The following is a 14,183-nucleotide window of genomic DNA, read 5'->3' as shown; positions in this document are numbered from 1 at the left end:
TTTAAGGTAGGGGAAATGAAAGAGATGAAGGGGAGGAAAAGACGAGAGAGGGAATGGAAAAGTCAGCTTGGAAAGTGAAGGAGAAGTAGGAGGGCCCCCTCAGGGAAATTTGGCTCAGGGATTAGGGAATTTTATCATGGTGTACAGTGACCTACTCAGGTTTCAGCCCACATTGGATCGAATTGCCTCCCTTTGCTAGCAGAAAGAAAAAGGACTGGTGTATATGTGATTTTATTTTTTTTTTCCCCCTTCGGGTAATAAAAAGGCCATTGGTACAAGTGTCTATTTTAAGTATGGCAAATGCAGGGCACTATGAATGAGCAATAAAATCACCTCATCACAGAGACTTCCTTCAAGATTTGCTGTTTGATACAGTCAGATATTTACTCAAGAAGGATCACAACACCTAACTGCTTGGTTTGGTGTCTTCCAACAGTAGTGTCACAGCTCAGTTTTAACACGACTGGATGGATATTCAGGTTGCCTGCTCTTTCCTTATGCCAGATATTAAGTTACATTTTTGTTATCGCTAGCCTAATGTACATGATGGTTATAACAAATTTTAATTTGATACAATGTTGTGTGCAAAAAGTACATGAGTCTGCACTGTTTTCTGATATTACATTTCAATGGAAAATATATTCAGGAGGCACTGTTTTGTTTTGCTGTGACCTTCACAGCCTCTCGTTCTTTTTTCTAGTTATTTTTTTTTTTCTTTTGTCCCTCTTCCTCCTTCAGATGATACTTTCCATTTTTTCTTCCAGAGGTAGCATTGTTCACCTCAGGCTTTGGAAGAAGAGCAGATAGTTACTTTTGAAATTCAGTTCGGTGCCATTTCTCACTCGCTGGTGAATAACAGAACATCTAATAGATCCAAAGCTATTGTGTAAGCAGGGAATACAGTACTATTTTAAGGCAAAATATTTTTTACGGTTTAATTGAGGAAAGCACTCGTCAAGGCACGATGATGGTTTCCTCATCCATCCCTCCTCAGCTTAGTTCCATTTGCCACCCCGCTGCCGGGCAGCAGTGCTGCTCCGGAGGAGCAGCGAGGTGCTCTGCAATGTTGTGAAATGAAGTTACATCCAGCACTGGATGGCACTGGAAGTTCTCCTGAAGAAACAAGACAGTGTACCTGCTTGTCTCTGTCAGTTGAAAGGCGAGCAATTAATTTGCACTGTAATTTCACAGGGCTGCTCCACGTGCCCAAGGAGTTTACGATTTATAAATATCCTCAATAAATAATTTGTATCTAAAATTGGGCTTCATTCCTGATGCCTAGAGCTTAAGACAGCCCCATCTGTTATAGTTTAATAGTAAACTCATCAGAAGATCTTTCAGTTTAGTGTTTTAATATTCCCCGTTTGGCATTTAGAAGTACTACTGTCAGAAGGAGGAAAAGCGGTGAAGCAGGCGTAGCAGCGCTGCGCCTGGAGCGAGCCAGATCGCTCGGAGCGCTCAGAAGATTCCAAGGAAACTCCTCCCTTCTCTCCTGAAAAGCAAAAAATGTCTTTGGGAAAGTGGAAAAGCAGACAGACTTTATCAATCGTACTATTTCAGGAGACCGAAGTGGAGGGTTTTGGTTTTTTTTTTTTTGCAGAGTCTGCGTGGAAGGAGTTTTGTGGGATGGCTGCAAAAGGGAGTTGTGTTCTCTGCACAGGGAGCCTCACCTGCCCATGTGCCACAGAAATAGCGCTTCCCCAAACAAAGTGGGTATTACAGAACCAAACGTGCTCGTGGGAGGACAAAGGAAATTAAAGCATCAAGAAATTTTGCTTTCTGATAACATAAAGGTCTAACCATAAAAATCAATATGGTGACAACATAAATAAGCAAAGAAAGTGAGGGCTGGTAAAAAAAAAAAAATCCAAGTTTATATTGTGGCTATAGACACATTTTTATTTCCTCAGTTCAGTGAAAGTGAAAAGTGAATTTGTGAGGCTCTGCACTGAGTGGGTTATGCATGCAAGGAAATGGAATGGAGCCACTGTGCTTCCTCCCAGATCTGAAATAAACATTCAGCAGTAAAACCTAGAAGAAAATGAGTCTGACAGACTCATTCTCCCCTGCGTTTCCTGCCTCCGTGTTTGCCAGGCCTCGTTTGGTGAAGCCAGGCCTTGCCCCCTGTGAATAAGGTTCATACAGAAGGAAAGGCAAGAGGTCTAAGATGGAAAGAGAAGTGTGGCTTAGCTTCAGAATGTATTAATTAGCAAAGATTTGGGAAAATGATGCATTGCGATGTAAAAAATCAAGCTGTAGGTGTACTGTTACGATGAAATGAATCCTAAAGCGGGAATAAATGTGATTATATTTTTACTACATAGCGCGTAAGTCAGTCTCGCAAAGGAGAGAAACCACGATCTGGCGAGTCAACACACTCTTCTTCATCTTTCCCATGAATAGGAAGCAAATTCAAGTCAAAATACCAACGAGCATTATAGTTAGTTATCCTGGCTCTTCCAGGAGGGAGGATATTTCTGCATAGTACAAGAACAGAGAAATCATACAGTTAAAACATGCAAATTGCACACTGCCCCGCAGTGGTGATAAGTGGCTTGGGACTTAGCAGGGGGCAAAAAAAAGAATTGCCGCCTATTAGGAAGGGAGGGCTTTGGCGGTGTTGTGTGACTGGGGCCACTGGAGCGTTTTTGGGCCGGTTTCCTTGGCAGGGATGAGCTGGTTGTGCTGCAGCCGTAGCGAATGCCCTGGCCGTTAGGCAGCTACAGTGGTGCGCCGTCAGCTAGAGGAGTGCAGGAGATACGGCTCCGGTGGGATGTTAACCAACTGCCTGGGTGCGCTGGCAGCTGAAGAGGTTATTGGTGTTTCCACTGCAGCCTCGGGAGCCCGGCTGCTTGGTGCGTGCGCAAGAGGCCGAGCGTGGTGTGGCGGTGTGAGCACAGAAGGACACGGGGCAGGATTTTTGTGCTTGTCTTCTCAGCTCTGACGCGGGCCCACGCGGTGAGTGTCGTTGGGGCTCTGTCTCTTGGTTTCCCTGCAGGGGACTGAGCGTTGCCTTCCTGGCAGGGCGAAGTTAGCTTCTGTGCTGTAATTTTGCACTGAAATCCATGGACTCCTGCAGGGCTCCCTTTGGGTTCAGTGGGATTTGCTCTTGGCTCAAGGGTACCAGCTCAGCAGTGTGATTGCTGCCTTGGGATTTTATTGATGATGGGCAAAGTCTTCCCTGGTGCCCTTGTCTTTCACATCATCCCAGGCCTCTGGCAGGGCTGTGGGGTTGGGATGGCAGCCTCCATCCTGCAGACCCTCCACATACTTTTCGGGAATAAGTCTGAAAGTAGTCATGGACTAACTCAGTGCCTCTCCTGTCCTGTTCCTGCAAAAGCTTGGAATTGCAGCTCCTTGCGCATCCTCCATCTGGTTATCCACACTCGTCTTCACATCTCCTTCTCCCTGGGCTTTGGCAGGTCCATCATGTCTCAGTTCAGCTGGTTCCTGTCTAGCCTGCTTCATCACTGCTTCTTCTGCTCTCCTGCTCCAACCTCGGGTCCCACATTCTTGCTTTTCTCAAGCACCATTGTTACAATCATCACCCTTCCTTTCACTAAGTCTTTGAAGCTTGTACATCTTTCAGTGAGGTTCTGCTCTGCAAGTACAGGTTGTGTATTAATTGGTTTGCTTCCTTTCCTTAATTTCATCAAGAACTGGGCTTTTTTGCCTCTTTTTTTTTTTTTTCATTCCCCCCCTGCATTCACACAGAGAAAAATTGTCTTGTCTCATCTCATCATTTGTGTTTTGACTATTGCCACCACACTGGTCTTTACAAATCCCATCTTGTTACCATATCTTGAATCCACGTAGATTGGGCCTACCATTGAAACAGAAGAAGGGAGAATACATGGAAACAATGAAATAATAGTGGTCAGCTTCAGGGCAGCAGCTTCAGCAAGGACATGAGCTGTGTGACCATCACCTCGACTGACAGGATGTTAGACATCGCTGCAAATGGGTTTTGTAGTCAGGAGTCTGAGGGAAGGTGATGTCGTAGTTCAGTGGATGCCCATTTAGGCAAGAGAGTTAGTGTGGAAGAAGACATTTCTCAGCTTTGACTGTCAGCTTGCTAAGGACGGGATCATCCTCTTGGTTCGCTGTGTATAAAGTGCTCTGTAATGAAGCCCTGGCTGGCACCCACTGAGAGAATAGTATTAAAAGTGATTAGCATCATTATAATAGGTAAGATAAATTACGAAGGAGAATGGCTTAATTGTTTTTTTTTTATCCAAGCATTCTTGTTGAGACATAACGGTGCTAAAAAGGTGTTTACTTTTGTTACTGCTAATATGCAACCTTATTGTACTCTCACTGAAGGTAGTAGGAAAGACCCCAGTGAGATTTTTTTTTTTTTAAGAGTAAAATCTCTATGATTAATTTCAAAAGCAAATGTATTTTTTGTCATTATGAGTGTTCATTTTTGTGTGTCACTCATCATAGATAGTAAAAATGAGACTTAAAAGGTACTTAAACTTTGTTCCATTACAAACCCAACCATCACTTTGACTAGATTCTGAAGAGACATATGTATGAGTTTTCAGGAAAAAATCAACATGTATAGAGCCTTGCTTACATATTCCTTGACAAGTACTTAGAAATTACTCATTGCCTGAGTTGATCAACAGTGCAAATAAAACACAAAGCATCCACAGGAGGCAAATTTAGAGCTACTCAATTAATTTGGTTGCATGGGGTTTAAGTCAGGAAGACTTTGTCAATTGGTCTCTACCTTGCTAGATTAGTCTCTAGGGCTGCGTCTCAATAGTTGAAACTTAGCAAAGCAAGGGAAGCTGGCAGAGCTTGCCTTTGGGCCTTCGTGGACCCCTTCAGGTCATTCTGGGTGAGCTCCAGTGGCGAGGTTTCATTCCCTGTCTCCAGGTCATTTCGTTGTTGGATTCCCGTGGGTTAGAGACAGGGTTAGTGCATTGGGACTTCCCGTGCCGAGAGAGAAGTTTTCTAAAAAGCTAAAAACCAAACAAATAAAACTTTAGAAAAATTTCCCATTTTTGCTAGTATTTAAAACACTTGCAACACTGCATCATTCAAATGAGAGTTTAAATATATATTTGAGAAACGAGTGTAGGTGTTAGTTAGCCACATTACACTGCACTGTACTCGTTGCAAACTGTAGTAGTGACATAGTTCAGACGTAACGGGCTGTTGTACTTATAATGCTGACGCTAGAGGTAGAGGTGGAATGATGCAATGTTTTCTGGCAATTCGGGGCTGCACAGGACGGCCACGAAATCGAGACTTCCAGCAGGAGGTCAAGTGAAGATGAAAGGGGGAAAAACCAAAAGGAAATTGGTGCTCCAGGGGTCTGCTGTGGGTTTTTGTTTTGGTTTTTCTTTTCCTGAAATGTGTGTTTGTAGCACAATTGCACAGCTGACGCTCTGGGAAGAGTACAAATTGCTTGTGTTTGTTGCTTATAGCTGCTTTACCGTGCTCCTTGAGTGACAGCAACACCTATGCAATCTGGTGTGATGAATGAGCCAGGAGCGGTGCAGCGCTCTGACATTCTGGGGCAGGGTGCCTGCTGTGGCTTTGAATTCGGAAGCAATTATCATCTGATTAATTTTATTTATTTATTTAAATGACTGGAGAATTGCTGTGTTCTATCATTAGGCTTGCTCCCACTCAAAAATTAAGCTAGAGCAGTTAGCAGACAAAATCTAGCAACCTGCAAATTTGACATATACCATTTGTTTTGAATTGGTGTCGTATTCTCCTTATTCCTTTGTTGGTAGCCAGAGTCCTGGGAGATGGTGCTTATCAGGAGCATTATTTTAGATGTCAAGATCTTACAGGAAAATGAAGTTTGGAATTTGTTTTAAAAGAGTGATGATAAAAAAATGCGGAGACCAAATAGCAAGGCTTTGCGTGTGGCTTTTTTGTTTAATTTTATAGTTGTCATACTACTTTAAACTGATCTTTGCCGTCGCAATAATTCATTAGCTGGTTTCCTTTGGTAGTTTCCTAAATCCGTAAGCTGTAGAGCTCCATGGCACTATTTGGTTTCAGAAAGCTTTGTTGCCTGGCTGCAAATTTCTTAACTTACTCCACTAAATCTCCTGGCCCAGTAATAAGCATTTTCTACAGAAATATTTTTGCCACATGACCTAGAGGACGTGTTTTTAATAGAATTTGAGAGTTATGACAGTCATGTTCCATATTTTGCATTTCCATACAAACATAAAATGTAACCACACGGCTGCTTGGAAATCGGTTTGAAAATAAATATGGCAAAACTGAGAAAGGTTTTCTTAAACAAATAGAAGAGATGTTTGTATGAAACATTATGGTAAAATGCTTTCATGGTGAAGAGTTTTTACGTGGTTTGACTATGCAAGGGCTTGTAACTCTGAGGAAAAACATCTTCACTGTGATTTTATTTGATTTGGTTCACGGGCACCTCAAGGAACTGTAATTGTGTCAGTGACCTGCTCCAGCTGAAAAGACCATAGCGCAGTAAGATTGATTAACTGCTGGTTGAAAAGAATCCTGGTTTTCTGTTATTCTCTTGCTGCAGTCTTAAATATTTTATGGCAACGCAGACAAGTTTGTGTGACAAATGTATGTTAAAGCATTTCTGACATTGAATGCCAGAGCAAAAGTCATAAATAACTCTCCTTTTCATTTTCTTTAAATTACAGACGTATGAGTCTCTGTCGTAATTACATGTGCCAGTTGGAGATTTAAATGCATTACACTTTATGCACTTGACTTATGAAACGAACATTAGTCTTTGAGGAGGTGGGCCAAACCTGACACTTCCTCGTGTAGCACGGATACGGTTCGATTTATGCAGTCCTCCCTCCCTTCCTTCCAAATGGTTATTGATTACATAAATAAGTAGGTAATTTTTCTCTTTCAGAACTTTGCAGAAAACACTATGAATGAGCTCCTTGGCTGGTATGGTTATGATAAGGTTGAATTGAAAGATGGAGAAGATATTGAATTCAGGAACTACTCGGCAGATGGGGAAAGCCGCCAGCACATTTCTGTTCTCAAAGGTAATGAGACTTCATATTTCTGTCTTCATGCAAAGAAGCATTAATATCTCAACCTCTCTGAATTGACGTGGATTGGGAAGCGTGTTCAGCTGCTTGCTTCATGGTTAGTTTACATAAAAATATCGGCAAGTGCCTTCTAGTACAAGGAAACCAACAGGGTACGAGGGAAATCACTTAACAAAATTGCTGTTAGTAGGCACTTACTAATATATCTTCACAAATAATACCTTTTGTGAGTCAATTGAAAGTCACATACCTGTGGTACCAATAAACTGCTCACAACTGGAAAAAAGAGGGAGCACTTTCTTAGCAGTGTGGCTTTAAGGAACCCTTTTGCTTTCAAAACTAAGGCTTTCTGGCCTATGGCTTTTTAAAATTCTGAAAGATTTTGAGCTGGAATATTCACAATGCGTGTAGGAACGAGCGTGAATGTTCACAAAAGGCTCCTCATCCATGTTTGTATTCTGCTGTCTTCTGCAAGCGCTGTAGAAGTTCTCCAGGGATGGAATTTGTTTGGGAGAGTGCTGGGTCTTCGTGATTCAAAAATGTGAAGGATGGGATCCGGCCTGGTTGTTCAGCCGTTCAGTTGCTGCCTTGTGACTCCTCAGTCGCAGGGGATGGGTAGGCACTTGTCATCAGAGTGAAGAGTAGGAAATTGCTGCACCTTGACTTATCCAACAAGAGTTCCTCAAAGGTGAGGTGAAGAGAGGAAATTGCAGCAGCTTTTACGCTCTTGGACTGCCACTTTTCACTCTGTTTGTGGCCAGCAGTGTTTGGGTTTTCTTTCTGACGGCCAGCAGCAGCACTGTATTCAGTGAGTGTTGCAATGAATACTGATACCAGAGAGACCAGTTCTGAAGGAGAGATGGCTAGAAAAAAGGTGGGAAAATTAGAGGTAAGGTGAAACAACCTAATTGTGTTAAAATCGAATGTTTGCAGCTTGTTAGTTCTATAGTGACATTGGTGATCGATATTTATTTTTCATTGAAAATGCAATGTCATTAAGTCACCTTTGAAGAAACTTGTTCCTGTGTAGTAATGTGATTCATTTATTTATATTTTAATAACTAGATCTTTTATTGAATGGTTTGTGGCTCCAGTCTATCCCTAATGAAATTTGTGGCATCCTTTTTTTATAGACACATGATACAAATCATATGTTTCATGTACCAAACAAAGATGTCAAATATCTGTGACAGGTAGAAATTTTTGGTGTATGCAGTCCATGGGAGGGAAAAAAGGTGTGTTTCTTTTTCTGAGAGATGGGAGGAGAGGAAATAAGAATTAAGTCCTGCCCCATAGCTAACTGAGGTGCATTAGAGAAATTCCTACAAATAAGAATCCTGAGGTGATTTGGGATTAAAGAATTAGAATAATAACTGTCATCATTTCATGCACACTTTACTGTAATTTCAATATTTTGTTCCTTTCTTTAAATCCTTTCCATTACTACTACTCTTATTATTGATAGAGAATTAGGAATTCTTTTATTTTTCAGTTTATGCTTCTTGTATTGGTGAAGTCGCAGTACACTGAGTGATCACCATGCAAACAGTAGAAATAAAGGACGAGAATAGGGTGTCATTGATTAAATCTGGTGTACTAAGGATATGCATGACAAAATAATACCACCTTTTGAAAAAAAAACAAACAATGTGAGTTTGATTTAAAATAATGGAGCATTTCTGAAGAATACTGGGAAGTATCCATTTTTTAAAAGGGAAAACATCTGGGTTTTTTGTGCACTCTTCTTGTATTAGGGTAAGTAATTTAATGAACAGATTGGTGAAAGTATGTAGGGGCATTTAAGAAATATATTTGTCATACTGTACAATGTCTTCTTTGTGTTTTACAGAAAATTCTTTGCCAAAACCAAAATTACCTGAGGACAGTGTTATTTCACCGTACAATATAAACCCGAGCTACCCAGGGCTTGCCACAGGAAATGGACTTTCAGAGTCACCAGCAGGGTCGAAGGATCACGGGAATGTACCTATTATTGTCCCATTAATTCCACCACCTTTCATAAAGCCACCAGCAGGTAAATCCTAATGAACATTTAAAAATGGTTACTGTCATTGACACATCCTCAGATTGCTAGATCGTGACATCTTAGTAAGAGGGCTGATTTCAAAATGTTTAAAAACAAGTCGCAGGGAACTTTACAACAGAGTAGGAGAGTGACTTTATTTGTTAATATTCTCGAAAAACTTCTGCAAATGCAGTGACAACAGACTTGTGCTGCTTGTGACACTCTGCATGCTGGATTATACTCTCAGCACTTCAACAACATCTGCTTTTAGAAAAAAAAAAGATTTTGTTCTGATGAAAAAAGCCTTTAAATAAATTAATGGAAGATGATTAAATTAAAAATAGGCTCCACAAAGGAAACAGCGAAAGAGACAAAGCCATCAAATCAATATCATGTCTTTATATCAGGTTAACAAGCTCGTCCTGGGAAAACTGTCTCTTGATTCTCATTGAAATCCCTGACCATTGTCTCTTGAGGGTTTAATATGATCTTGACTCTACCCAGGAGACTGCACTGAGATGTTTTACATTTTCATTAGATTTTTATCAGGAGTGATTTTATAACATGCCATTCCTCAGAGTTTGCATGAAAAATGATTTATTCCACACTGCATGCTGCTTACCATAATCTGTGAAAGTAACTCTTATGGCTACACCAGGGTGATTAATTGCTGTGTTATTGTTTACTGCTGTACACGGTGCGATAATCTGTGAATTTTGATAGGAGCAGGCTCAGTCCTGCTTCCGTGGACATCCCTGGGTGTCATTCTGGGTGCTCTTGAGTGGCCAAGGCACTGAGGAGTACAGGGTGACCTGCAATACCTACCCAAGAAGGGTAGCTCTCTGCACACCGGGAGGCAGCTTGGCTAAAGAGTCCCCACCAGGTGTGAGGACGCTTCTGCAGAGGCAGAACAGCTTGTAGGATCAGGTCCCAGGTGTTAGATGGTCACCTCTGCCCTTCGTTGCATTGATTAAAGGTAACTGTAAAATACCAATCGGTCCAACAAAGTGTTTGCATGTTGACAGTCGTGATAGACTACAGTAGCCCCTCCCAAATTATTTTTATGCCATTGAGTTTCATCTCTAAAGAAGTATACTAATATGCTATGAATAATTTTCAAATGTTACTCAATATGCATTCCCTGCCAAAGACTTTTCATCTATTTTATATGATATTTGCTAATTACCAAAGCTATTTGGGCCCATTCCTGCAGCCTTTACACAGCTAAAGATCTCGGGCCATATGGGCTGGATCCTCAGCTGTTGTTGATTTGGCCCTAAAGCTTTAATCAAGGGCTTGTGCCATCCCAAGCTATTTTCTCCTCCAATCTGAGTCATGAATGAATCCAGAATGCTGAATTTGTGGTACGCGAACACAAGGCTATAAGATGCATTGTGCAAACTGCCACAGTTGCTGGATTTTTATGACATCAAACAAGCAGGAGGAGATGGAACTATGAAGTAGAAAAACAAATTACCGCAACAGTAGTTAAGTGGAATACAGGGGAACTGTGGCCAAGTCAATTGCCTTCTGTTATTTGCCCATCCACCTACCACGTGTGATCCCATGTTCAAATGTACCACTAAGGGTAACGTGCAGAGAAGGCTTTTCATAAATATTTTCCAACTTCAGTTTTTTTAATTAATTCATTCATAATGACTATTGTTGTTTTACTTGCATAGGGGATATGAACGCATAATCTCTGCCTCCTCTGACTATCCCATGATCAGTAACGGTAGATTACCATGACTTCTGAGCAGATGAGAATATTTATCTCACCTTTGTTTTAGAAAGCAAAGTTTGGGAGGACCGGAGGGGGAGGAGAACCACAACCTTTGTGGGATTTGCAATAAGCATCGGTAGTAATTGTTTTGTTTTATCTTAGGGCGTAGGTGCCCTAGTCATGATCGCCCCAAAGAGCCTGGCAAGAAACAACTGGTGAATACAAGTAGAAAAGGGAGTACAAAGGAGCCAGGAGAGCCAGCGTGCAAGGCAGTGGTCTTGGCACTGCACTTTGACACCGTTTTGTGGGCACTACATCAAAGCAGAAAACTTCAGAGTGATACAAAGTCAGACAAGAGTAACTCTCGGGATGTTTTCTCAGAGCCCCTCACAAGCACAGGGGACGACTTTGGAAACAGCACAAAGGTGCTTCTTTGAGTTGAGCAGACAGATGAAAAAGACTCAGATTATTAATTGCTAAAGCTGAAAGTCAACATTTGCAACATGGGGGAGAGACAGGCTATGACTGACCTGCCACAAGAGCAGAAGCAGCTTACATTTGTTTGAGTTAATAAATGAAGAAAGGAGGCAGGAGGGAGAGGCAGAAGGAGACCAAGAGAAAGCTTCAAGGTTAAAATGCTGGGCAGAGAAAGGGATCTTTGCAACTCATTTTGAATGGACATGCATAGGACAAGGTTACATTACAGGCCAGAGAGAAAACCAGGTAGTGATGCACTGTAGTGACTGAGATGCTGAGAATCAGGATGAGTCCAGACTTTGTAGGTGGATGGGGAAAGCTTTTAGATATTGTGCAGGAGAAAAATCTACAAGATTTTAATATAGCTCAAAAGAGAGTGCAGACAGATGAAAATGATATCTAAATCATGAACCTGAAGGACAGGAAAGATGATGGCGTGGTCCACCGTTATTGAGCAAATAATATGGAGTGAGCACTGAGGGAGAAATTATTAAGACTTTAATTCTTGCCGTATTGATCTTGAACTGAAGGGTCAGCACCAGTAAAGAAGTGTCAGAGAGACAGGCTGAGGTATTCATTTGGACAGGAGAGCAATGGTCTGGAGAGGATAAGCAGATCCAAGAAACAGTCACAATGAATTATTAGTTGAATAATTTTTGCAGATAAGATTCTATACAGATAAGAGAGAGAGAGGAGAAAGAGCAGAGCACGGGGGATGCTCGCAGAAGCCTGAAGGGAAAAGTAGGAAGGATACTCTGCAATGTGCACTGATGTAGCAATTGCAGAGGTTGAAAAAGCACTAGGGGAAGACAGAGTCAGGAAGCCCAGGGAAACAGGATTTCCAGGGAGGCAGATAATGATTCTTGGTAACAGCTACCAGCTCAAGAAGGAGGAGGATGGAGTACTGATCCTGAACTATGTCTAGGAAGCAGCCATTGAAGATTTCAGCAGATTAGGTCTTCCTTGAGCATGCTGGAAAACTTTGAACAATGTCCTACCTGCATTCATATTTTGTATGAACAGGCTAAAACCTTGAACAGTTAACAAAATTATCTTTTTTCCCCTCATGTTTAATTTACAGTAAAGTGATTTTTTTTTCTTTTGAAAACCAAATAATTTTGAGCAGTCTGACTAAAATTTTATCTCCAAGCTGTTCAGCTTTCTGTTTTAGTCAAATGAAATATGAGGTAAAAATCTGCTCATACAATCCTGAAAAACATTAGACTTCTACCTGACCAAATATAAACAGCTCCAACAAAGGCACTCTTTCCTTGCTGTACCCCAGAATTGCACCCAAAAAAGGCTGAGTTAAATGCATGAGCCCTATGTGGTGCACTGGCTGTCTACAGACTCAGGTTACGGCATGTCAGTGGAGGATACTAAATCCAGTCATGGGAAGCCTCCACAAGACGGATGCCAGTTACTCAGATCCGGAGACTATTTGCAAGAAGAGGACTCCGCTAATCTGCACCACCAGGCAGATAGACCACACTCAGGCAGTGCCCAAAGCAAACGGGACTTTTATCAGTCAACATCAGCCATCTGACCTGCATCTGGAAGCAAATAAGAAGTCAGTGCAGCCTCCAGAGAGTTGGTATAAGTCTCCTTTTGGCTGATAACCGTCCTTCTTGCCCAGCAGGCTGGTAGCTACGTTTAGTGCCAGCAGCAGATTCTGAGCGATCTTCAGGGTTAGTCTCAAGTACAACCCACTGCAACAAAATGATACTAAGATTAGTTCTGCTTGGTGTTAGAAGATTCTTGTTTTCCACACAGCAATGTAAAGAAAGTAGTTTTTTCAATTAAAAAATTACATAGAAATAGCAAGAAGCAGAAGTGCAATAGCCAGGAATGATCTAGAAATAAAAATCCCACCACAGCTGTGCAGGGTATATGGCCGCAGTATGCAGCATGCAAACATCCTAACTGTTAGTCTGCAGCCCTTAGTGATAGAGTAAATCTGAGAGGGCACTTAAGGTGACTCTGCCCTTTCGCTCAGACAAGTTTGGACGGCTGTTGTTACATGGGATGAAGGAAGGCTAAAATCAAGACTAGTCAAAGAAGAATGCAAAAAATTCTTTCAGTGCAGGCGAGAACATGCTGCCTCCTTCCCCTGGCACCTGCTGGAGGCTACGGTGTCTCAGTTACCCCATTTTTTTAATAGTTCTCCTTGGTTTACTTTCTCTTGTGATCCCCTGGGCAGTGCCTTGGTAGGGGAGGTACAACTGCTAGTCGGTCTAGCCTTTGAGCATGGGTATTGGCAAAACCCTTCCCTTTCCTGCCTCCTTCTGTGTACAAGCGATGCACAGAGCGTGTCTGCTGTTCTAAGCATCCTAAACAAGAACCAGCTCCCTGCCATGCTGCGCTGCAAGGGGAGGTCACTGTCAAGGGACACGGTGGAAGGGGAGGCAGAGAGGATGATACTGTGCAGTTGACTGAGCTTTCCACAGGGGAAGGGAGTACGAGAGAAAAATAATGCTCCCTCCTAGGGTTTTTGCAAGGTAATGAGTAAACTTGGGAAAGGAAAGGGGATTTAAATCCTCCAACCCACAGATCAGTGTCTCTACGTAACATTTGGTTCGGTGATTTCCAAATTATAATGATTGGGGTTGTATCAAAAGTTATCAGAAACTCATGAAAGTGAAAAAGGAATGGGCTGGAGGAACAGTATCTGGTGAGGCAAAATGTCTTAAAGGAGGAGCAGAAGCATTTCCAGAGCTGACTACCTTGTAAAATAGGCCTGTGACCTAAGTTGGCGAAGAAGCATCATATTCACATACTAAAACAAGTAATAAGGTATTTTATAGAAAGGAACAAATGATTTTCTGTGTTATAGCTTAACATAACTTTAGAATTAAAGTTAATGGGATTTTTTGTAAATATAAGTGCACATGAGTAACTTGGTGCAACATGTGGGATTAAGCAGAGTCCCTGC

At 41.8% G+C, this 14,183-nt stretch overlaps 1 protein-coding gene across 1 annotated transcript in view; it reads left to right on the top strand.

The window, feature by feature from the left end:
- The window catches only part of SOBP (sine oculis binding protein homolog), a gene marked incomplete at its 5' end in the record, with an annotated part of 115,147 nt that overhangs the window by 2,549 nt on the left and 98,415 nt on the right, over nt 1–14,183 (top strand). The window contains 2 exons of the mRNA XM_082306291.1: nt 6,881–7,019; nt 8,875–9,060. Of these exons, the coding sequence (XP_082162417.1) occupies nt 6,881–7,019; nt 8,875–9,060 (325 nt within the window). The remainder of the gene's footprint in view (nt 1–6,880; nt 7,020–8,874; nt 9,061–14,183) is intronic.

Source organism: Platalea leucorodia, assembly GCF_965183815.1.
Source record: "Platalea leucorodia genome assembly, chromosome: 3".
Lineage (NCBI taxonomy): Eukaryota > Metazoa > Chordata > Aves > Pelecaniformes > Threskiornithidae > Platalea > Platalea leucorodia.
Note: the sequence above shows the minus strand (reverse complement) of the source record. Positions and strands in the feature narration are given on the sequence as shown.